This window comes from Echiichthys vipera, assembly GCF_963691815.1.
Source record: "Echiichthys vipera genome assembly, chromosome: 4".
Taxonomy (NCBI): Eukaryota; Metazoa; Chordata; class Actinopteri; order Perciformes; family Trachinidae; genus Echiichthys; species Echiichthys vipera.
In genome coordinates this window covers 25,106,098-25,128,808 of record NC_139829.1, presented here as the reverse complement: position 1 = coordinate 25,128,808, position 22,711 = coordinate 25,106,098, and the positions used below count along the sequence as shown (strand labels likewise).

The 22,711-nt window shown below is 41.9% G+C and overlaps 1 protein-coding gene across 1 annotated transcript; it reads right to left on the bottom strand.

Moving 5' to 3' along the window:
• Positions 1-406: 406 nt before the first annotated feature.
• On the bottom strand, positions 407-21,422 carry LOC310945995 (rabphilin-3A-like). Its single transcript, XM_083912263.1, has 17 exons — positions 21,408-21,422; positions 10,492-10,593; positions 9,136-9,261; positions 8,863-8,992; positions 8,625-8,708; positions 8,371-8,536; positions 7,103-7,288; positions 6,810-6,986; positions 4,505-4,584; positions 4,284-4,358; positions 3,729-3,838; positions 3,509-3,635; positions 3,360-3,416; positions 3,096-3,250; positions 2,929-3,010; positions 2,491-2,587; positions 407-2,389 (listed from the first exon to the last, which is right to left on the bottom strand). Exons 3-17 carry the CDS (start codon positions 9,246-9,248, stop codon positions 2,259-2,261), a joined length of 1,770 nt encoding a protein of 589 aa, XP_083768389.1. The 5' UTR covers positions 9,249-9,261; positions 10,492-10,593; positions 21,408-21,422; the 3' UTR covers positions 407-2,258.
• Between the last annotated feature and the right edge of the window lie 1,289 nt (positions 21,423-22,711).

Genomic DNA, 22,711 nt, shown 5'->3' with positions numbered 1-22,711 from the left:
GAATACGTCTGCGCATATAAAACAAGTTATCTTAACCCACAGTCTCCAACTGAAAGAATATTAGATATTGGCATTGACATAATTACACCCAAGCAACATTCATGAGGACGCATCTTTCTTTGTGCAGTACATCCTATATCATATTATATTTCAAATGCTGTCTTCATTTGATCAAGTAAAGAGCACCAGAATATATGACGCCGCCTTTTCCCCGGATTTAATCTTCATTGACAATAATAAGTCCTTAAAAACTGGAGGTGTGTCAGTTTTCATTAGATTTTATTGATCTGTGTAAACTCTCTGCAAAATCTTTACATGCAGTTATTTGCAAACATACATATTTTTTCCAGTGCATGCACTATTTATGTACAAATACAGAGATAAACCAAGAAACATTCCACTGAACCGGCAGAATCAAGTTTAAGACAGCAATTTGTTAGCTCAGAGAAGCATGTTTCTTAAAAAAAACCATTTTTTTGGGATGTCGATTATCATCTTATGATCACTGTAGCAGCAACACAACATAGGGAAGTGTGTGATGCTACTGTGTGTGTTTGAACCACTACCACAGGAAGGTAGAATGGCTATGCAGAGAAAGCAAGACACTGGAGAGATTCAAATGTGTAAGTACAGAAAGTCTCAAAGAATGAGATTAATTTTGAAATCTGCTACCGATAGAGTTGGATAAAGTCTTTCGATGATGTGGTCAGTTGATTATCAGCCTATCCTGTGGATGCCAAACCAGTGTATTCATATTTCAGATCTGTTCAGATTACACCATAGTCATGCAGAATATGGCCTCTTGTATGTGTCTAAGTATTAACAGGAATGTTATGGGGAAGAAGTGTAAACATTGATGGAGTTACAATAGCATTCATTTCTTACAAAGTATATATATCTTGAACCACAAGACATTTCATGCATAGGACTTTTTGTTATTGTCTTTATTTCGACATTGGAATAACTTGCAACAGCTGTATAAATTGAGGTCATTCCACTCTGTAAGGTGTGCTTTCCATGGTTTGCTGTGATTTGTGAACAAACACACTAAAGCCTTAAATGATTGGGGGTGTGGCAGAGGGGAGGAAAGGGCCCTGCTTTGTGCAAAGGCTGCATTGGCACGCCAGAGTCACGAGCACAGTGCATGCAGGTAAAGCTGCACATACTTATGACATAACCTGTTCTGTTAAGTGGAGCAGTCAAATTTGTTAGGGAGACCTGACCATGTGCATTCAGTGTAAACATGACTGTAGAAAACCTCTGAGACATCAGAGCAAACCACAAGCTTCAGAAGAGTAGAGGTACCAGGAGGAAAATCTTTTCTTTTTCCTGCCGATTCTCACCGTAACTAAGAAATCAACTGGGAAAAATAAACTGTTCCCTTTTCAGGTTCTCTAATCACAGTTAACACTTCCCAAAAATCATAATTAACAGCTTGAATAACCCTACATAAAAACTCCTAATGTCTAACTCGGTGTGCTATCATTTAGAAATCACAAAATGAACAGCAACTGATGAAAGTCTATCTAGCTCATGGCCCGCTTACTTATGAATCACCTGTACATCAGATGTCTATCCTAACCTGAGCAATGTGTCAGTATGTAAACATTTCTTCATGGGAATATACAATATGTTCAGAAAAGGTGCAGCTGCGTGTTTTCATAAGTCTGTGTGGCATGCTTATACAGTTCAAAGTGTTACACTACAGCATAATGTTGCACCAGAAAGCAAATAAATAATACCCTGACAGTCGAATGAATCCCAGGCAAAAGCCCAGTTGACGCAGTTTTTGTCTTTTTAATGATGGTGTTTTACCTCTGATGCCATAACATATTGCTTTTCTTGTTCTGTGCCAGTGCAATTCTTTTTTTTTTTGAGCAATGTGTCAAGTTCAGCATAGGTTATAACATCACTGACAGGCATGATGGTCCTTGTGCAGCTGTGCGTTCACAAATTTCTGGGTAACATTAATGAAATCTCTAATTTATTTATTCATGATTTATCCCAGAGGCAGATTAAGTATCAGCACAGGCAGATAAATAGTTAATAAGGGGACAGGAAAGAAGAGCATACATCAGGGGAAGGGGTGGCAAGTAAGCCTGCGTGATGGTCAGGTAGTGAAAGAATAGATAACACAATAAAATGGTGGTGGCGTGGCAGGGGGGCAGTGCATTAGGAGATAAATGCAAACCAAGTAGGGAGGTCTTTAGCTCATGCTGTATGTGTGTCGTGTTGGTGAAGGGTGGGGGGGCAAGTGGTTAATCACTAGCAACGTGATTCTCGTTATACAAGGTATGCCAACGCTCAATCCTCTTGTCCTTGTTCTTCAGACACTCATACCAGTGCTTCAGCCTCTCTCCTTTGGCGGTGATACCCAGCTGACAGCCACCTGTCAGGAAGGAAGTGAGGTGTGAAAAAGGCAAGTTGTGGTGAGCAGGTGACAGTTATACTTTTATTTCATCATAACGACGACGATTCTCAAATACTTACCGATGTAGTCGTTGGACTTCCCGATATCATAATCCCACACAGAGATATCTAAAGTCTTCTTGGCCAATTCACTGTGTTTGATTTCATAGCCGAATTCCTGAAATTGGATCGAAGACATTAATTGGTCATTTTCAAAGCCTTGTGAAAACATTTTCAATGTTGCAAAGAATAGAAACACAACGATTTGATAAAAAATTGGGGCCAAGCTCATTGTTATTAAAGGGCCCATATTGTAAAAAGTGAGATTTTCATGTCTTTTTTAAATTATAAGGCAGGTCAAAGTGCTTTATGAATACTGTGAAAGTATCAAAAATGCTGAGTCCACAAAAAAATGCACACAGCCTGTATTGAATCTTAAAAATGAAAAGTAGGACCTGAAAATGAGGATAATATGTGTTACTTTAATTGCAGCCCGTCACCTTGAACGCTCTTACAAACCTCATTAAACTCTGGGTTTAAAGTCCTCTTCTTGATTTGTGTTTTGCACTTAGCCTTCTTCCCCATGTCAGGTTTCAGACATCTGTAAATTGAATATAAATGAATTGATGCCACTTCTAGAGTCACACATTTAAAAATTTAAATGTGCGTGATTCTGCTCTACCTACATTTTGACATACGGGTCTGAGTAGCCGTTAGCATCCATGGCAGCCAGGTGCACGCAGCGCACGACACCCACGAGGAGACGGCCCTGCTGGGTGCTGTACATGAGGGAGATCAGGATCCGGCCGCGCTCTTCTGCCTCTCCTCCATCTTTCCCTGGCTATGGAAAACAAAAAAAGAAGTTCAGCAGGGTTCATGATGAGATTTGCAAAAAAAAAACTCTGGAGGAATCTGTCATGTTCAGACATGCTTGGAAATAAAAGCATTGCCTCATCCTCGTAGAGAGAGATGCCTCTGGCTCCCCCAGCTGTTGCAGTTCTCTTTGTCTGCGAGGGGAGGAACGAGATTACAGCAGGTCAACAAGAGATTCAAACACGGAGAACAAAGCGTTGCTTCAATGCAATTGAGTTTCACTCACAGGGACAACTCTCTCGAGACACACGTTGAAGTTTTTCTTCTGGTTCATCTTCAGTTTCTTCAACGCCACACGGGTTTCCCCAATAAATTCATTATGCCCAAACTTGTCTTCATCACAGACAGACAGCCTGTGTAAATCAAAAGAGTCTAAATCACATATACCTAGACATTGTAAAAAGAGATTTATTGCAGTTTGACTGAGGTCACAGTGTAGTATCCACCTTAGGGTCTTACGCTGCATGTCATCATCTGTCAGGCCGTGGTAGGTGAGCGTCTCGTTCCACGCAGGGTTGCGGGTGTTTCTCAAGGTCTTTGTGCGCAGCTTGTTGGACTGTTAGATGCAGATTAGATCAAGACACGGAAATGGAAATATCTAGAGTCATGTTACTGCACACAAGATCTCATTAATCTGTTGTTGTTGTTTTTTTACCATTTTATAACTTAGAGAATCTGCACGGTTCTTCTTCCCATTAAAAAAGGTATTTTCTAAAACTCAGACCTGCCTCATTCACCACTACAGCACAGTATACTTACACTAAACTAAAAATGCACCTTTACCTTGTCTCAATATCCATTTAAAGATATTATCCCCATGCTGGTTTTATGATTTTGTCAGTTCACACCACAAGGTGTCAGGCTTGAGTCAGCAGAAAGGCCCTCATCAAATCATGGCGGTATAAAATCACCACCCTTCCCTTTTTACTTAGCAGGATATTAAGGTAATGAATCTTTTAAAAGGGAGTAAGAGCTTAATGGAGGAAAGGTGGGTCTTTTACCTTGCTAGCCCCAGGCAGCAGATGAAGTTTGACATAAGGATCTGCCAGTCCATTTGAGTCCATGGGCTTCAGCCCCTGAGGTGAAACGGAGCTCCATGTCAATCACATCATCATGAACGACAGAGAGCAATTAAGCTAAAGTGCCATTCAAGAGCCTTTCAACATAAACCACTTGATTATAATTGTCCCTTTGTGTGTGAGAAGGAGGAGAATAGTGGTACCTTTGCTTTGAGGATGCTACAGTGGAGGCTGTTGCTCTCCTGTTCATAGAGCAGACCAAACTCTAGAGAGCCCAGGGTGGCTGAAAGAGACCCAGACCAGTCATTACTAGACTACAGGGAGGCAGCATGTCAGCTCTTGAATAATTAAGAGCATAAATACAGGGAAATATTCTCTAATTAAGCAACACTACACTTGAGAAAAGTACCAACCCAGAAGGAGTCTCGACCCGCACTCATGAAACCATCACAGCCCGCTATTTACCTTAAGTAAACAGCACAAAAATCTCATTACAAAGCAGGGGTATGTCATATAAAAGAAATCAAATCAACAACCAAGTCTCAAAGGAAGGCATTCAGAAAATAAGGCTCTGGGTAAGGGAAAAAAAAGAAATGCTGCCCACACACATTTCCTTTGGAAGAGTTTAATTTCCTAGTGTCGCTGGTGGGGACAAAAAAAAAAAAAGATCAAATGTCATTTGTTAATTTTTCTTGCATAACTTAACTTTTCTGGGCTGAGATTCACCACCGACTCGGTGCTCTAAAGACAGATCTTATAAAACTTTCATCTCGTTCAGACTGCCAGCCCAAATCCATATTTTGGCATATTCAGATTGATATTAGAAAGTTTGGACGCAAAAAACAACACACACATGAAATGTAACTTTTGCAAATTATATCCAAACCACATTTGGAGGTGGTTTGAAAGGTGATTCCATATGAATTTCTACAGATGTGACTCAGTCCGGACGCTCATAATTGTGTTTCATAATGTCTTTTTTGCATCACTCCCAACTCGACACACACACAAAAAATGTCAAATCCAGAGTGAGGGTGAGCAGAATCAATGCTGCTACTAGCAGAGTGACTACATGGAGGAGAACAGTCTGTGGACAGAGGCGGAAATAAATGGCCCTCCGGCACTTTGGGGCGGGGGACATTGTGACACTGTCGCTGGCCGATGCGTACTAGAAAACAGATTTGTTCTTTTGTTCTTCCTTGAATGGTTAGGGTCAGGACAGCCAGAACTGGTCAGGGGAAAGCACCTGCTGTGGATCAGGTTGTGACTTGGACCTCTTTTTCTTATGCTCCATCACCAGCATTTCACGTAGTTACCCCTAAATCACATTGGTGATGTCCGCACACACTAATCCGATCTGATCACTTGCAAATAACTGTGCGGACAGTCTTAAAGAACTGATTTGACAAACAAATCTGATTTGCCTACAGTCTGAAAGCAGCCTTCGCAATAAAAAATAAGCAGCACTAGCTCATCCACCTTTATCTAATTATCAGATACATGTATAGATGAATGATGAATGAATGATGTATAGATTATTGGTTGGTTATACATCAAAACACACACACTTGCAGAGATCAGATTCAGATTCAGATTATTAAACTCTGTTAAATTCAATTAGTCATTTAACCATGCCCAGTCGAATTCTGTTGCACATACATTGCATTTATTTTGTTAAGCTGAAACAAACATTAAGATTAAAAGCACTGAAGAAATAATACCCGCTGAGTGACTGAAACCAGTCAGGACCACAGGACCTCACTGTTCTCACCACCATATCTCTAAAGCGCAGAGCAGACACATGAAACCATTGCTATTTCTGCCATTTTCACTCCCAACGCAGGGGATTTGATCAAACACAAGGGGAATCTATATCTTGTTAGCCCTGTTGTATCTCAAATTATTTGCACGGCTCCATATTCCCGGACCTCAATAAAATAAATTAACACCCAATGCCCAAGAGATGGGGCTGCTTGACGCTGCAGGTGCTGAAACATGAATGTCATGGCACCGTTCTCATCATTAAAATAGGATGCGGAAAATATGAAGAAAAACAATGTACAAATGACATACAGCTTATGTATCACTATTGATTTAGTGATTCACATCTTCCTCTGCTTTCTTTTCTTGGATATTGATAATAATACTTCGATAACATCTGGTGCTAATCATTTATCATTTTCTACCCAGCTCAATAGGCACTGCCAGAATTATACTTCCTGTTTACTAGGGCTATTGGGCAATTTATAGAAATTAATTATTACCAGCAAACCAAAAGGCACAAATGAAGCATCAGCACGGTATGACTAAGAATCCCTCAAATTGTCATCAACGCCCATACTGTATGATGAATATGTTTGGGATTTTTAAAAATAACTATATTTTTAAAAACCCCATCTGGTGCTATGTACCGTAAATGAATGGAAACAAATCATTCATGTCAAATTGTACATGAGGTGAAACTAAACACCTTACTCTACGAGACGAGTGAGCAGATGGTGTACTCACTGGCTTCATCAGAGTCATAGTCGTTGGTCTCCTCCTCCTCCTCAGCTGGGGGAGGTTGCTGTCGGGCAGGAGGAGCGCTGTAGCCTGCGGGCTGCCTTCTGTCCTCTCTTGCTGCAGGAGGCGCTCTCTGCTCTGGAGGGACTGCACCAGAGGAGTAAGCCCCTGCATCTCCTGGACCTAAAACCACATTCAATCATCTGAGACTGCACAAAATAGCACCACTAGGGATGCAATACTTGGTTAATGCTTGGGACTCTTTACAAAGGAAATGAGGAGAAGACTGTGTCTCTCACCCTGCTGGGCCATGTTGGCCGATGCAGCAGGCTGTGGTCTGGAGCTCTGGACAGGCACCATCTTCTTCATCACCACTGGGCTACCCTGCCCCGCCTCTTCAGGGCCGGCCCCGCCCGTGCCCATGCGTCCAACGGATGGTTTTGGGGCGACAGGTGGGTAACCAGCACGGCCCCGTGGCTCTGGTTCTAAAAATAAGCATGAAATAGATAATTCAGTTAACAAACTACAGACACACACTATACATACGGGAGACACGCATAGAATAATCACACCACTTCAGGCTCCTACTGCAGTGGAATTTGTAATACTCCGGAGTCTCTCTGCATACTTTTGATGTTGCAGCTTTTTCGTATCAAAAGCATTGACCTACATACACTATAACAAGCTGAAGCTGTACAGCCGATACTGTACAGTATATATAGTCTCTCTATATAGTCTATAGACTGTACAAATTCTGCCTGTCTGCTCGAGCCACCCTTCTCAGGTAATCACACTGAAAGTGCAAAATGATACAATGTGACCAATCATGCCAGCACCACATGGAGGCTCATCCCATGTCACAGCGTGCACCTTCCGACAGCTTAATTGAGCTCTTTATCCCCCTCCTCGGCAACAGTGGGCGGTGCTGCCAGATTTGGGAAGCAGATAAAAGGTTTGAAAAGAGCAATGAGAGGCGGGGTAGCAAGAAGACTCATGTGTAGATACTGATCTAATGACACTGAAGAGGTGGCGTTTCGAAGAGAAAAAAAAAGTCGGACACAGGATTGAAAATTTATATACATGTTCATAATTGAAACTACAAACAATATATGGATATTTTATAGCAGAACGTGGATATCTAAGAGCTGCACGTGTTGAAATAACAACAAAAAGCGAGGGAATTATGAGCACGCTAGGCTAACTAGCTTCTGTTCTGAAAGTGCAAGCCAGTTAGCCTAGCTTGTACCACGTCTCCTGGCAACACGGGTCAGCAGATGTCAGTCTGCCATTGGAAACGCTCAGCTTTTTTTTGAAAATATCTGTTGTAGAATTTAGGTTTTTTTTGTTTTATTTTACTTACACAAAAGTGAGAGTTAAAACTATAGTTCACAAGCAGCTCCAGTTTGGCAGATCCCTGTAAAAAAGAATCTAGATTTTGAAAACATGAAAGCCTGAAACTTGCTGCTCAGAGGCAGGAACCTAAATCTGACCTAAGAGATGCATAATGTAAACCACATTTCTGTGACATTAATTAAAAAGACCAACCATCCTCATCTCGCAAATCTACCTGGTTGTGCTTGGGTTCCTGCCTTCCTTGACTCAGAGGCTGGTGGCCCCTTGGGCTCTGCTGCCACTGGGGCACCTGTCTCTCCTTCTTTAGATAATGGCATGGGCGATGGCAGGAAATGCTTAGGAAAGCCTTTGAAGAACCAGGCACCGGACCTCTTCCACACCTGAGAAAACAGAAAGAAATATTGTTGGTTTAGTCTTTCCGACACACACTTCAATTATTTTATTTTGTCACTGGTGTACAGAACTCACCTCCCGCTGTTCTCTGCAGATCTTGCATAGCCACACAGCGCGTGGCCGACTGCTACACTGTGTGCCACACTTGGTACACATGTTCTACACAACAGGAGAAAATAAAGATTTTCAGCTGTTCACCATTTATGATGCTATTACAAATACACAGCTCAAAGACCTTTTCTCATCCTTTGTGTGAATTACAGCAGGGGAGTGAGTTGCCCCCCCAGTAATAATTGGCTGACTCATTCCCTACCTTTTTGCAGTCCTCACACACCACTGAGCTGACCCCGGGTGAACCCAGCTGCTCCCCACACAGCAAACAGCGGGACTGCCCATCCCCACACACAGTCTTCTTCATGTCGTCCAGGCGGTTTATCAAGCGCCTGCAGCAGCACAGGGTGAAATCTTACTTAAAATGTCACCGTTAATCATCCCAAAGGTACGCATGTCACCAGCCTCAATATTCAATTTTGTTTTAATATGCACTTATCGGAGAAACCACTGCATGTTTTTTACGACCTCTCACCCAATTCTCTCCTGTTCCATGGCCTCCATTTTCTCAGCTCGAGCGATCACATTGTTTATGATCTCTTTTTCTTCATCTGTCAGGTCTGGACCAGGACCAGGGCCCGGCTGCATGGTCCAGTTGCCCCTGTCGGACAAAAAATATTCTCCAGTTGAGTTGACACATCTTACACTGGAGAACTAATGAATACTTGATGTATTCTGAAATACGGTTATTTCTACTGTCCAGAATTTGATAGAATATCCGCTGTGGCTGTACCACTCTGTACTAGCATGTTTTTTTTAAATAAACGTGGTACATCAACAAAAACCTATATTTTGTGAAAAAAAACAGTGAGCAAAATTAGAGAACATTAACCACTGTGTCAGAAGAGAAGATTTAAACAATGTTTTCTTAGGGCTATAGGATTCAAAACTGAATAGGAAGTGTAGAGGCCCTTGCTTTGAATGACTTCAGCACATCTGCGCCCACAGGACATCACTAGTTTCTCACAATCTTCTTGCAGTGTCTTTGGTAACTGTAGTGGGTTTCTTAGCCATAACTTTGTCACCAAGGATTTTCCAGAGATTCTCTATGGGGTTTATATCTGGACTCTGGGCTGGCCATTTCATTGTTTCAATATTCTTAGCTTCAAGGAACTGCTTAACCTGTTTTGCAGTGTGACAGGGGACATTGTCTTGCATGAAAATTGCAGCTGATTGGGGGACAATTGCAGTGAAGGTATTGCATGTTGCTGAAGGAGGTTCACACAAACATTTGCATTCACCCTGCCATGTAAGCTATAAAAAAGGCAGAAGACGTGACATTGACAGTTCAATTTATTTGTGTCTGATGGGAAAAAGTATGTTTGCCGTCGGACTGGGGAAAGACAGTAGCCAAAGTGTGTAAAGAAGTCAGGTAAACTTGGAGGAAGTGTCGTGGTTTGGGGGGTGTTTTCTGCAGCAGGAGTTGGGCCTCTTGTACAGCTACATGGCAGGGTGAATGCAAATGTTTATGTGAACCTCTATCAAATTCTGAAGGATAAAAAAAACAACAGTATTTCAGAATATATCAAGTATTAATAATTTGTTCTCTAATTTCGATCTCCACTGTATATGATTTTACTTAATAATATCCAATTGCACATTTTCATACACGCAGCATCAACACACATCACAGCATTACACTACTTTCTGACCGGTTACAGAGCAGACATGTAGAGATAAGAGAGGTGGTGGAGGAGTACTTTGTCTACTTACTGTTCTTTATCACTGTGTCACAGATCAGACATCAGAGGGATGCAGATGAAACAAAAGAGAGCACAGTGCAGGGTCGGTAGTCTCGTAGGGAAGGTTAACAATGCGAAAATGTTCTAACAGTCATACTTACCTAGCATGCATGGTCCTCTGCCTGTCGTTGGACTGCCAGCGATCCGAGCTGCTGCTCATCACCGTGTCCGTCATGCTGCACTATCACAGTCTGCAGGTGGAAAGACAAAAGGACAAACGAATTCAGCAAGATATAGTCAAACAAACTTAAAACTAATATCATGAAAAGCTGCCAACTCTGTATTAAGAGCTCTTAATTTGGGTGGGAATAATTATGTTTGACTTGCGTCCAAGTTATGTGTGTTGAGTCCTCATTTTTAGTTACCCTATATCGTTATCTCATGATTATGCAGCACTGACTTAACTGCCACCATGGGCTTCTCTCTCATCAGAAAGGATATTGCGTACAAATTGGTGAGCCACAACAGTGCTGACCTTGAATTGGCAATTCACCAGATACACTTCCTTTAATTGCCACACAGTGATGCAGGGGTAAACAAAAAAGGTAGACAACGATGACCTCACCTTGGTGACCATCATAAAGCCAAGCAAATAGTCTCACATTGCCACACCTGTCTCCACAGTGCTGTGTCTGGCTACACCACCTATCATTCTGGTATGCTGGAAAAAGAACATTCTTGCTTGTTGGTATTTCTTTACAAAAATGTCCTGTGTCAGATTTCCATGTCTTTCTTTTATTATAAAGTAGATCCAGGTGTTATATAAACCGTGTGAAAGAATCAAAACAATCAATTAATCAAATTGAAATCAAACTAAAAAAAATGCTGCCTAAAAAAGTCCACATCCGATGATTTAGACTACTACTAAACAAAATAAATCAATCAATTATAGTCTCCGGAAAAGTAAAAAACTACTTTTACCCCTTCATCTTCTTGCTTCCTATGAATTTACATGTTAAGTCTGAAATTGCAACAATATATCAGCTACCAATGGCAATGCAAGCACATTTCCTGGTGCCAGATTTACAGCCTAATCACCATCTCCTCCTGCCAAGCCTGTCAAATCATTCCCACAGACATATTCAAGCAGTAAATGGACACAGGAAAACATAGAGCAAAGACAACAAACAGATGGAGATTTTAAATACAAGCCTAAACTAAAGAACATCTTGCAATCCGATCACACCAGCCGTAACGCCAAATTGCACCAGAGGTGTAAAGTAGGCCCCTTCACAACTTTGTAACGCGTAACATTCCGTGACTGCATCTTGCATGGTTGCTGCCGTTGGCTGATGACAGGTGAAAACTATCCTTGGTTCGAACAGGGGTAGAGTTGTGTGAGTATTGCAAAGGGAACGAAGCACAAACATTAGTGACCAGAGTGAACTTACACTGAAGTGGATGGTGTCCTTTCTTCCAATTTGTGACTCCACGTATGTCAAAGAAACAGATGTTTTCATAGAGCAGGAGTGGCTAAATTATGCCAAGATACAGGACAAGGATGACAAGGATAATGTGTCACCATGTGTGTTGGTGGAAGCTGAGGTTTCTATCCAAAACGATGTTGGTGTATTTATAGTCCTCAACCACTTCTCCTTGGATGTGGTGGGACCGGGTATGTGGTGTTTTGGGGGAGGGCAGAGCAGTAGGGAAGTTGTTGTCTCTCCATGTGGTGAAACCAGGACTGGATGTTTTATATGACAGCTGTGTCAGAGTACATGATGACAGGAGATATTTTTTTGCAGTGGTTTGTGTACATGGTGCAGGCTGGGAACACAGCCCAGTGCTAATGGTGGGGGTGGGGGTGGGGGGATCTGTCAGCTTATCCAAGCCCTTATCCATATGATGCACCAGCAATGTAATTCAATCTCAGAGTGACACTGTAAAGCTAATACAAAGATGTCAACAGAAATCACTGAAGCAAGTGCCTTTGGGCAAGTGTGCTCAATGTAAGTGAGTGCGTGTGTGTGTTTGTAGGGTGCTCGTGTGCAATCGACTTCAAGGCTCTACCAGACAATACATGGAGTGATGCTGCAGCAGCCACAGGCCGGAGGTATGCAGCAGTGCATGTCCGGAGGGGGATGTACCAGCAGTCAGAGAAGACCAGCAGGCTGCAAAAAAAGAAGAACCAACGAGATGATCTAAAAGCCTCTCTGGAGCCACAAATGTCAAGAATTGTAATGGTACGGGATAAGAAGAGTGCAGGTACAGTATTGGAGGGATACAGTGAGGAATGCAATGATAGAGCTAAAAGGAAAATCAATACATTTCACTTGTTATCTTTTCACAGCAGTAAAAATCCAGCCATATAGAAGCTTGTAGAAAAAGTGAAAGAAGGAGCGAAAGGGAGGGGTGCGCTGCTGTCTCCCTCATTCAGCAGCTCGTATTATGCTGCGTAACATCAGGCTACATACCTTTTGAGCTTCAAAACTGTTGCTGTGCTGCCTACGGGATTCACAGAATAACAGCAAATTTGCTATGCTATCAATAGACAATCTGGGTGTGGGCTTTTTCCCTTTTGATGCTGCTGCACCCAGCCAACAGTGGCAACACAGTCTTCTGGGAGCGTTTGTTGTTTTCCACTTCTCAGTAGCAGTCTAACGGCGCAGACGTCACCCTGACTGTACGGCATATATCATATATGCCGAGGCTCTCAAGCGTGGCCCTCCGTCACTTGCCAAAATGAATTATCCCCACTTTTGTCTAACATGATTGTCCCGGAGAGGTGGATAGAGAGAGACAGATGGGCGGGGGCAGACAGTCTCGGGCTGGGTAATCACTGACTCAGACAAGTCAGAGCTCTCTGGCGCTGGGGATAGATGTAACTGCATCTCGGAAGGGGACTTTTTTTGCCGAGGTGACAGTCCAATCAGAATGCATGAGATGGTCTGAAGTATCGTACACACACTTTTCTCATAAAGACCTGCCAGTATAGGCTTTGATGCTTCAGAAAAAGGTATAATTTGGTTTCACCTACTGTGCACTCAAAGGTGGTTAACATCTCAAACTTATTATAAAAATGTATCTGAGGCTAATTATAATGGACTGGCTTGACTAAAATGTCACACTGACCCATGTTATTCTGCAGATATGACATCACTGTGACCCTTAGACGATCATCCTCTATGCTCTTGAGGTTATAAACACAAGTAATGTGCGTCATCTGTGACTCTAACTGGCGCAACAGTCATCTTTTGTACGTGTTTTCCTCCCATATAAAGATGACTCAGGTGGTGGATTCTTCTCTGGGGAGCAGTAGATATTTTCTTGTGTTCTTGTTTTTCCTTGCAAAATGTCAAGAGGCATCTGTGACGCAATGGCACTTTTGGACGTGGCGATCTTCAAAAGTGCCGCCAAGAACTGTGCAAGCGACAACACCAGTGTCTGCAAATAACCAGGCATGAATAGTATCAGTTCATGTGCGAGATGACAACAGGAAAGACGGAAGGGAGAGCATCGACTTAAGCTAGTCATCTGCCTGATCATCCACCCAGCAGGATCACTACTGAGTAGGGTTTCATATGGGGGTGGAGAAGACCAATTTAGAAAGCTGTGTCTCCTCCTCAGGGGCCTGAGAGAATAGTCAATACAAATCTGCATGTGCATATCTTCAGGGATGTACAGTATACACAGCATACACAGCTCCCAGAGCATACCTTACACATTTTACATCCATTTTTAGAAACAAAGCCATGTATTCTCATTGTAACTAGTAACAAGTAACTAGTTTAAGTCTTATGCACAGATTCATCTTATGTGACCACTAGCAGATGTATGACTCATTACTGCAGAACATATGACTAGAAAGGGAGTAGACTGCAATAGAGCACCTTGTTATGGCCTGAAATCCCCCCCTCCCAGATTTTGGTACTTGCTTGTGGAAATGAGCCGAAGAAAGCAGAGAGTGACAACAAGGCAGCGGGACATTGATGGATTGATCCAACATGGACCATTATGGATACAGCCCTGAGAGCTTAATGGGGGTTGGGGGTGGGGGTAGAGGGAATAGAGTCATCTGCCTTGTGCGGAGATCAGCAAAAAATAATATGTAAAGGCAAGGTTTTAATGGTAAATGTAGCCCTAAAAGCTGTTTTTACTGTGTTCAATGCTTGAAGTATAATCCCTAAATAAAAGGAATCGGACTCAACTGTACCTAAAGGTCCCACATTATGCTCAATTTCAGGTTCGTACTTTTATTTTTGGTTTCTTACATGCTTTAATGTTCAAAAAACACTTTGTTTTTGCTCATACTGTCTGTCTGAACACTGTTCACTGTACAACACCTGTATACACTCTGTTTGGAAGGCTGTCCTGACGGCTCGTTTAAAGGCACAGTTTCTGAATACGGGCTCTGTGTATTTCTCTGTGGATTGAGCCTTTTAATACTTTCACAGTATTTATAGAGCACCTCGACCTGCTTTATAATAAAAAAAAGAAATGGAAATCTCACTTTTTACAATTACCTTTAAAGGGATCCCTGATTTTAAACCAGCTCTGTGTCATGGCAGTGTGTGCACACGAACGGTGTTTGGCTTCGTGTCGGAAATCCCAGCAGAGGGACTTAAGCATATTGTTTTACACTGCTTGGTGTCCTATTTGTAATTGTATTGAATATACCGGCATTAAAACTTGAATTCCAGGGCAACAATTCCCTCGCCATCCTACAAGGACATTTCTAAAATGGGTTAATTAGAATCAGAGATCAATGCCAAGTCCCACAATTGGTTTCACTCTAATTTATCTTTCATCAGACCTCTATTCGCACTTTCCATGCCTTGGGCTATAGCTTACTTACCCATAATGGATATCACCTTAAAACTCTGCTGTAGCCACCACACCCAATTATTCACAACAGCCCTTACTATTGTAGAGTCCCTGCAGGCTTAGGTCAGCACTTTCCTCCAAAACATGTTCCAAGGTACTGATGCTAAGTAGATGCCAGAGTTGATGTCAGCACAGCGTCCAGCGATTCAATGATCCTGGAGAAACTCTACACATTTTTTTTCAGGTCACTGTGAGCATTAATGTTTCATCAGCTGTAACACACTGTGCTTTTTCCTATTACAGACCCAATAACCCTGAAACCCAATTTTTCACAGTGCTGGAAGAAACTAGCTGAACTACAACATTGTTTAAGTTTAGCCATTACTAGGCTTACAGTATGGTGCCTTGTGTGACTTTATATCCACAATTTATTATGTTATGAAACATGTTTACACAAAGTAACACCATAGAAAAATAATAATTGTGAAGCATAGATGTTTGTAGGGTTACCGCGATATGGCCAAAATCTTCTATCACGATATAGGTTATTTCATATCTCCATATTGATGTATCATATAGCATCTTTTCTGGTAATTCAATACATAACTAAATACATAAATCTGTATGAACCAACTACATGATAAATCTTACCACTCTTGTCAAAGAAAAATACTTAATATTTTCCCATTTTATTAACAACTTTAGTGCAAAATTAAACTTATCGTGCAAGAAACAGAACCTAAAGCGTCATCCCAATGGCATAAATACTGTTTTAATGCGTTTCGGCTGTTGTTTTTTTCGACCCTGCGATAGTAACGATAAGACAAATATATAGTATAGATATTTTCATATTGTTTTGACAACATAATCTGAGTGCCTTATTGGGCAATATAAAGATTTTTATTATATAACCAAAACTGCAATTTTCAAATGATACTCAAGTATTTAAAATAACATTTTCTGACGTAATTGTGTACGATACGATTCCACTGAAAGACCATTAATTGTCATATTGAATTGTCGCCCAGCCATAGTTGTTTGCCATAAAATGAATGCAATACTTCGTCTTTGTATTATATACTGCCAACAATTTAAAAACTGTGAAATACAGTACATACATTTTCTTCTGAAAGTGCATTAAAGAAGAGAAGGAAAATAAATAATATTTCATTTCATTCAAATTTTTCCTCCTCTACCATCTGGCTTGGCGGTATCTCAGATTGTTTTATGTATTATGAAACAGAACACAGCCTGAGATCCTCAGACAGGAGAATCTTGGCCGGTCTGCAGTTTGTGCTCAAGTCCTGTGGTGATCTGGGAACACTGAAATACTTTTTTATCCCTTAATTCAATATTTTCTTCAATCACATCTATAAATACAGTCTTACATGGGGGCAAATCAGATGTCAGATTTCCCAGTATAAAGATCTTTGGCACAGAGGGAAGGCATTATTAAATCAAAATTAACATAACTGTCCATCACGCAACTCATACAAAGCATAGACGCCCTCATTGATAACAATATAGACGCAATGTTTATGTTTATATGCCAAAAAAGATTGCCCCAAATGTAAAAAACTTAAATCTACTCATGGGAAATCGTGATTGTAGAAAATCCCATGAATGAGCACTGCTATGTTATAGTTGAGTCATCTACAGACCTTCACCAAGAACAAGTTGACAGTACCTTGACTCACACGCAGGCAACGTGACATCAAAAAAGTACGACCAGCTGCTCCTTCACATTGTATGGTGACACATGTGGGCTGGTAGTAGGTGGTTATTGTCAAAACGAAATTGCGGACAGTTTTCATTTGCCCCTTTCACACATGCACTGCTAGCGCAAAATTATCTAGACATTACCCGTGTGAGAACGCAAATGTCAGAATGAGTTGAACCGGACATTAAACAGAGTTTACCCTGCTAGCTCCCTGATACAAAGTCGGTGTAATGTTAGATTGAACCCTTGTGTGAATAGAGCAGGTCATTGTGTGAGGAATTCACTGCGAGCGAGTGGGTGTGTTAATGACTTATCTATTATTCGGCAAAAGCGCAACACTAGAAGAAAAGAAACATCCAAGGATGAAGAGAAAGGGTGATTTAAACGAAGATGCCAACACAAATCTCTAGCTGGAGAGATGGTAAGCACTAATGTCCAAATCATCAGACAAACTCAAGGAACGGCAAGAGACTTGGTTGTTTATGAGCGAATTACAAACCAGCTCCCTCACCACGGTCTAACCCGTGTCATGTCACGCCTCCTGTGCACTCTATGCAGACACCACCGCTCGCCTAAACCAAACAATACTTCCAGTGAGTGAGGATGATTCTGAAAACACAATCTGCTGTTGTGTGCTACATGTATGAAAGGTAAAAAATGGACAATGTCCGGAACTGATTCATTGGACATTGTCCCGAGTTCTTCTGAGAAAATGGCTGCACAGAGTAAAATATCTAATATAACTGGTACCATCACACAGCTGATGGGCCATAAACCCAACACCCAATGTTAAGAGTTATGAGTGGTAATTGACTTTCCACTGAATGGACTGTCACAGACGTTTTTAATTTGGTCTTATGAACTACACTCAGTATTCAGCTGCTGATGTCTAATGCTCATACACCAGGCACGCAGGGCGAGTGGGGAGACAGGGTAGGAAGAATCGAACGAACACGAGGTAGCCACCCACTCCCAGTTGCATGGCACAACTCCATCCATCTCTCATAAAAGGGACTGTGAGCTGCCAACATAGCAACACACTGAGGCCTGGACCTGGGCAGGATTGTAAAGCGCTGCACCAAGAAGCCCTCCGCTGCAGGAAGAAAACATCACTCAGCATTTCTTAATTATTTACAACTCCCGCCCACCATTGCTTCTACACTCTGTGTAAGTCCCCTCTTTAAGGCATTAGTAAATGCTTTCTGTACTTCATATCAGACATCATGTACAGAACAGTGGATTTGAGGAGAAAAAGATCAAAGAGCTTCAGGCAGTAATTATTCATATCTATTTTGGGAAAAATAAGGATGTTTGTTGGTCTTTTCGCTCTGTGGCATCGACAAATTACCCATGTTTTCAGTCAGACAGTGGCCCTGACAGGGACCATCTGTGGAACCACCTGTGAGGGCTCTTCGCCCCTCAAATGTGAGCGTGTTGCATCGTTTCAAATACACACTCTTGGCAGGCCTGGCTCCAGGTCCCGCATCGCTCGAGAACAAACAGGAAAGACCATCCAGTGACCAACAAGCTACCGTGCTGTTATCCTGCTTTCGCTGTTGGCCCAATCCAAATCCCCACACCGGAGTGTGCACTGTTTTTATACTTAAATCAACACACTGAATAAGAAGTCTATATACAGGTCTCATTTTCCAGTAATCATCCTCAAATTTAGCAGAAAAAAGTCTGCTGACCTACATTCGTCTCAGACATTTGGCATAATTCAGAGATTTCTTTTTGTCCGGGCCTTATTTTTGAACAACGGAAGTAAATGGCGGTCATGGAGCACTCAATTAACTGCACTCCAGCACGAGCCTGCAGTAAGGCTCAAATTTGCTTGGCTGCTAGTGATTCATTCCAGTATGCCCCAGAGGTAAGAGGTGGGACTTTGAGAACTGGCTGCTGATGCATTGGCCGGTCATACTCCTTCAATTTCCTTCCATCTTATCTCTGGGGAACAAGTACCACCAGACAGAGGCATTAAATCAGTGTGGTAAAGATCTGTTTTAAAGCCACTATACGTAGATTGCCTACTCACTAGAAGTGACCTGCAGCTGGTGGTCTGTTGAGATATGGTTCTAAACATACAAGTCAGACCTCCCATCAATCTCCCAGTGTGACGGCTATGATTCTGTCTCTTTGTTGCACTGCTTTCAAGATCTGGCACGGTTCAGCTGGTGGATATCTGACCCTCCTTCTCGTCCCACCAGCAGACTAGCAGGTACAATGCCCCTGGGTGCCTTTAACACATCTCTGTTGGCAAACGAGAGCCTGTTAAAGCCTGGAAACAATGCAAGCTCCGTTGTGTAACTCGAAATGCAAAGTTTGTTTATTTAAACGCCACTCTGAGCCTCTGGGGCAGGTGCATTACTGCAGCTATCTACACAGGTGATTCTAATCAGCTAAATGTAAGTGTTGGAGATTATAGTGGACAGAAACAATGCTTATAGATAGGCTGGTGTTTTATAGATTTGACCACAGCCCGATTCGGCTTTGGATTTTTGAACTCCTTGCTCTCTTAGGGGGAACTTTGCTTAAAGGCCACATTAATTACAACCGTCTTTTCCAATATGCCACAGTGTTTAGAAAGATCTAATCACTTGTTTCAGTGAGGAGGATGAATCGATTCTCATCCACCGCTCTGATGAGAATTTAAAGAGGAAGCCACTCCCTTCTGAAGCACGGCCACAAACAGCAGAATAATGTCTCTCAAAGAACGAAAATGTAAAAATATGCTGGAAAGCAGGGCACAGAATAACATATTTAGAGTGTAACGATTCAGGTTCCATTCTGCGTACATGGATTGTGAAGAGCACAGAGGAACATATAGTCATGCACCTTTACCAACTGTGGCCATGGTAACGGCAAGATCAGAAGACGAGAATCAGAATGATTAAAAAGCTGTGTGTGTGCGTGTGTGCGTCCACCAGTCTCTGTGTTTGTAGTACCTGTTCCAGAACGGGTCACTGTTGCTGTAATAGTGTCAGCGGATCATACTGTATCAGTAAACAGGGTTTTGTCAGAAATGATGAGTCTCTCGCTGTGATGGTTCTTAACAGTCATGGTTGAAAAGACAGCATGGTTAGAGAGGAAGACAAGATGAAGACATGGGGTTATTGGTACAGTCGCCTTGTATCCTCCAGCTTTAAATTATGCAGTTAGCGTGCAGAGCACTTACTTCATTCCTCCATCTTTTTTTCCACCTTTTCCCTTAACACCCATGTTTCCTAGTGCTCTCCATCTCTCGTTTTTTTCTTGTTTCGTGTGATGCGCCCTAAGAAACCATTTTCCCCTTTTCTCTCTTGCCTAATCTTTCTCTGGACAGAAAACAGTGGGCTGGCAGAGGGACAGAGAAATACAGAGAGAGAGAGGTACCAGTGGAAGGGTGTCGTCCAATCACTACTGTGGTTGCTCATGTGAGAGGAGGCAGCTGCAGATATCTCTCATACCGTTCATTCAGGCTTTTCTCCCCTCCCCCATTTAATCCCCCATGCTTCAGGTCTGTAGGAGGAGTTGGAGATGGTGGAACCGAGAAGTCGATTTCCATCGTATTGTTTCTGTCCTCCTTCCATATTAACACCAGGAACCGGTTTGGTCCAATAAGTCTGTTTACAACACTCACTGCTCTGACTCCACTAAGTGTATTAATAACCCGGATAACATCACAACAAGTAGGCGACTGAATCACCTGTCCTGTGGCTCAGCTGGAGTTGAGAACTGCCCTGCCCCACACCAGTATTTGGAGGAATCACTGATGTTTTTTCCTCGTAGTCTGCAGGCGTATCAAGCTCCAGTGTGCACTCCTTCAAAAAATCCTGCAGCAACGCCCAGGGACCGCAACCACACAATCTCCCATATGACTTACCAGGACTGTTTTCTTGTGTCAGATCTACTAACAGGGAAGCACCCGTGTTGCAGGAGCGCAGCCAGAAAACCTGTCTCGTTTTTAATTAATCTTAAGGGGGATTTAGTAAAACCTGAGGAGCTACATTCATCGGCCATTCATGAATAAACTGAGAACATGATCACAACACCCAAAGCATGCTGTAGTAAATCAATGCAACAGTCTGAAATAATAATAAAAAAGGTAATCGGATCTATCATCAACACATGTACATGAATGACAGGAACATTCTGCTGCAGAGCAATGTTTTTTCCTAAAACAAAGGAAGCAATCAAATGTTCATTTACATAATGTGTACCTCACATTGGTTAATTAGCTGCAGCTCCATGCATACTGAGTTGCACTGCACACAAATGTTCCTTTTTCCCATTCAGATGACTCAGTGACAGGCTCATGAAGATCAATGTGTTCTATCAAATTAATAGATAAAAGCAATGATATGTGTGATCATCAACAGCCCCTTTCTCTCTTGTGAATGAAATGCTGCATTCATTCAACTTGTAAATGAGAAATCCAAACGCACTGAGTCACTGGCCAAACGCAATAAACCCCACAGTGATTTGTAAGGTTGAGGATGCAATGTTAGAAAAAAAAATCATTCGAAGGAGATCATAGCCTACCTGAGTATCCAGCCCTGCTCTCCTCTCTCCTCTCTCCTCACTCCTCTCTCTCAGGGAGCTGTCAGGGAATGATGCAGACTAAATTTCTGTGCAGCGCCTGGATACGAGCACAGAGTCAGTCATTGCGCATGGTGCCTGTCACCAAGACCTGTGTTTTTATTTTTTTTCCTCGCCGGGAGGAGTAATCTATTGCTGGAGCCACAGTGGATCTCCACAATGCGTGGGAACTCGTATCTTTTCTGCGTGGTCGAGGATGGAAAGCCCTTGGTACCCTGGGAAGGAAACCCCTGGATCTGAAGTGATAACACTGGTGCTTGAGTGGGCAGTCATCACCTGATCCGATTGTCTCTATAACAAGGCGTAGTGACTAATGTATCTCATCATCCATGCAGACTTATCGAGTCATTTTATTTGATCATGTATACGATGGTAATGTGTAAGTGGATATAATTGGTATTTTAACGTAGGCTACTACAACAAGATGCTATGTTTAAAGTTTTATTGGGATTTGAATGCAAAAGTTGAGTCACTATCATATTTGCATACTATTTTTTCTCTTTAATTGTGTGTTTGTTTTTATATTTTAAGAAATATCCTACTATTCGATAGCAAACATAATGTATATTATATGTATATTATATGTAATGTATATTCCTACAGAATAATAAAATGTCGGCACTTTCCTTTCAGTGACATGAGTTGGGCTAGATATTGTTTTGCAGCAACTATTTAATTTCCCTAAAATAACCACTGAAGTCATAACGTCAGCGGCTCACTTTATAAGAGCATCGCTCCACTTTGATTCTGACTGTGGACACATTGCGCCATCTAAAGGATTGAGTGTTCATTGCACCAAAGAAAGGCTGAAATGCTTTATTACCAATTTATAATTCTGTGCAACATAAGTGGAATCGGTACCAAAAAATTCTAAGACACCCTCACTGTCAATATCCTTTGGATCTGCGTCATTAAAGGCAGTTTTTCACGGTTATAGTGCATGTTTGCCACACCTACCTGCACCACACGGGAAGCAAGAGGTTACTCCCTACACACTTCCGTATTCGCGTCCCACATTACGAATATTCAAATTGTGAAAAATAATCTGATACATGTTGGATACGCAAAATTATATGTTCAAGCTACACATGACCGCATGCATTGGCGGTGCATATTTCCATATATGTATATATATATATACTGGCTTTAAGGAGCACCCAATACGCATGCGCAACACACATTAGCCACTGCAAGTCAAGAGTAGAACCTGTTAGCTAGATAACGTTATTAAATATTATTTTGACCAA

Bases quoted from the DNA above. Each gene is read 5' to 3' on its own strand.
- LOC310945995 (XM_083912263.1), bottom strand. From the start codon at position 9,248: ATGCAGCCGGGCCCTGGTCCTGGTCCAGACCTGACAGATGAAGAAAAA. The intron at 8,993-9,135 runs GTGAGAGGTCGT...GTGCTGCTGCAG, and splicing joins ATGGAACAGGAGAGAATTGG to GCGCTTGATAAACCGCCTGG. The intron at 8,537-8,624 runs GTGAGTTCTGTA...CTGTTTTCTCAG, and splicing joins TCTGCAGAGAACAGCGGGAG to GTGTGGAAGAGGTCCGGTGC.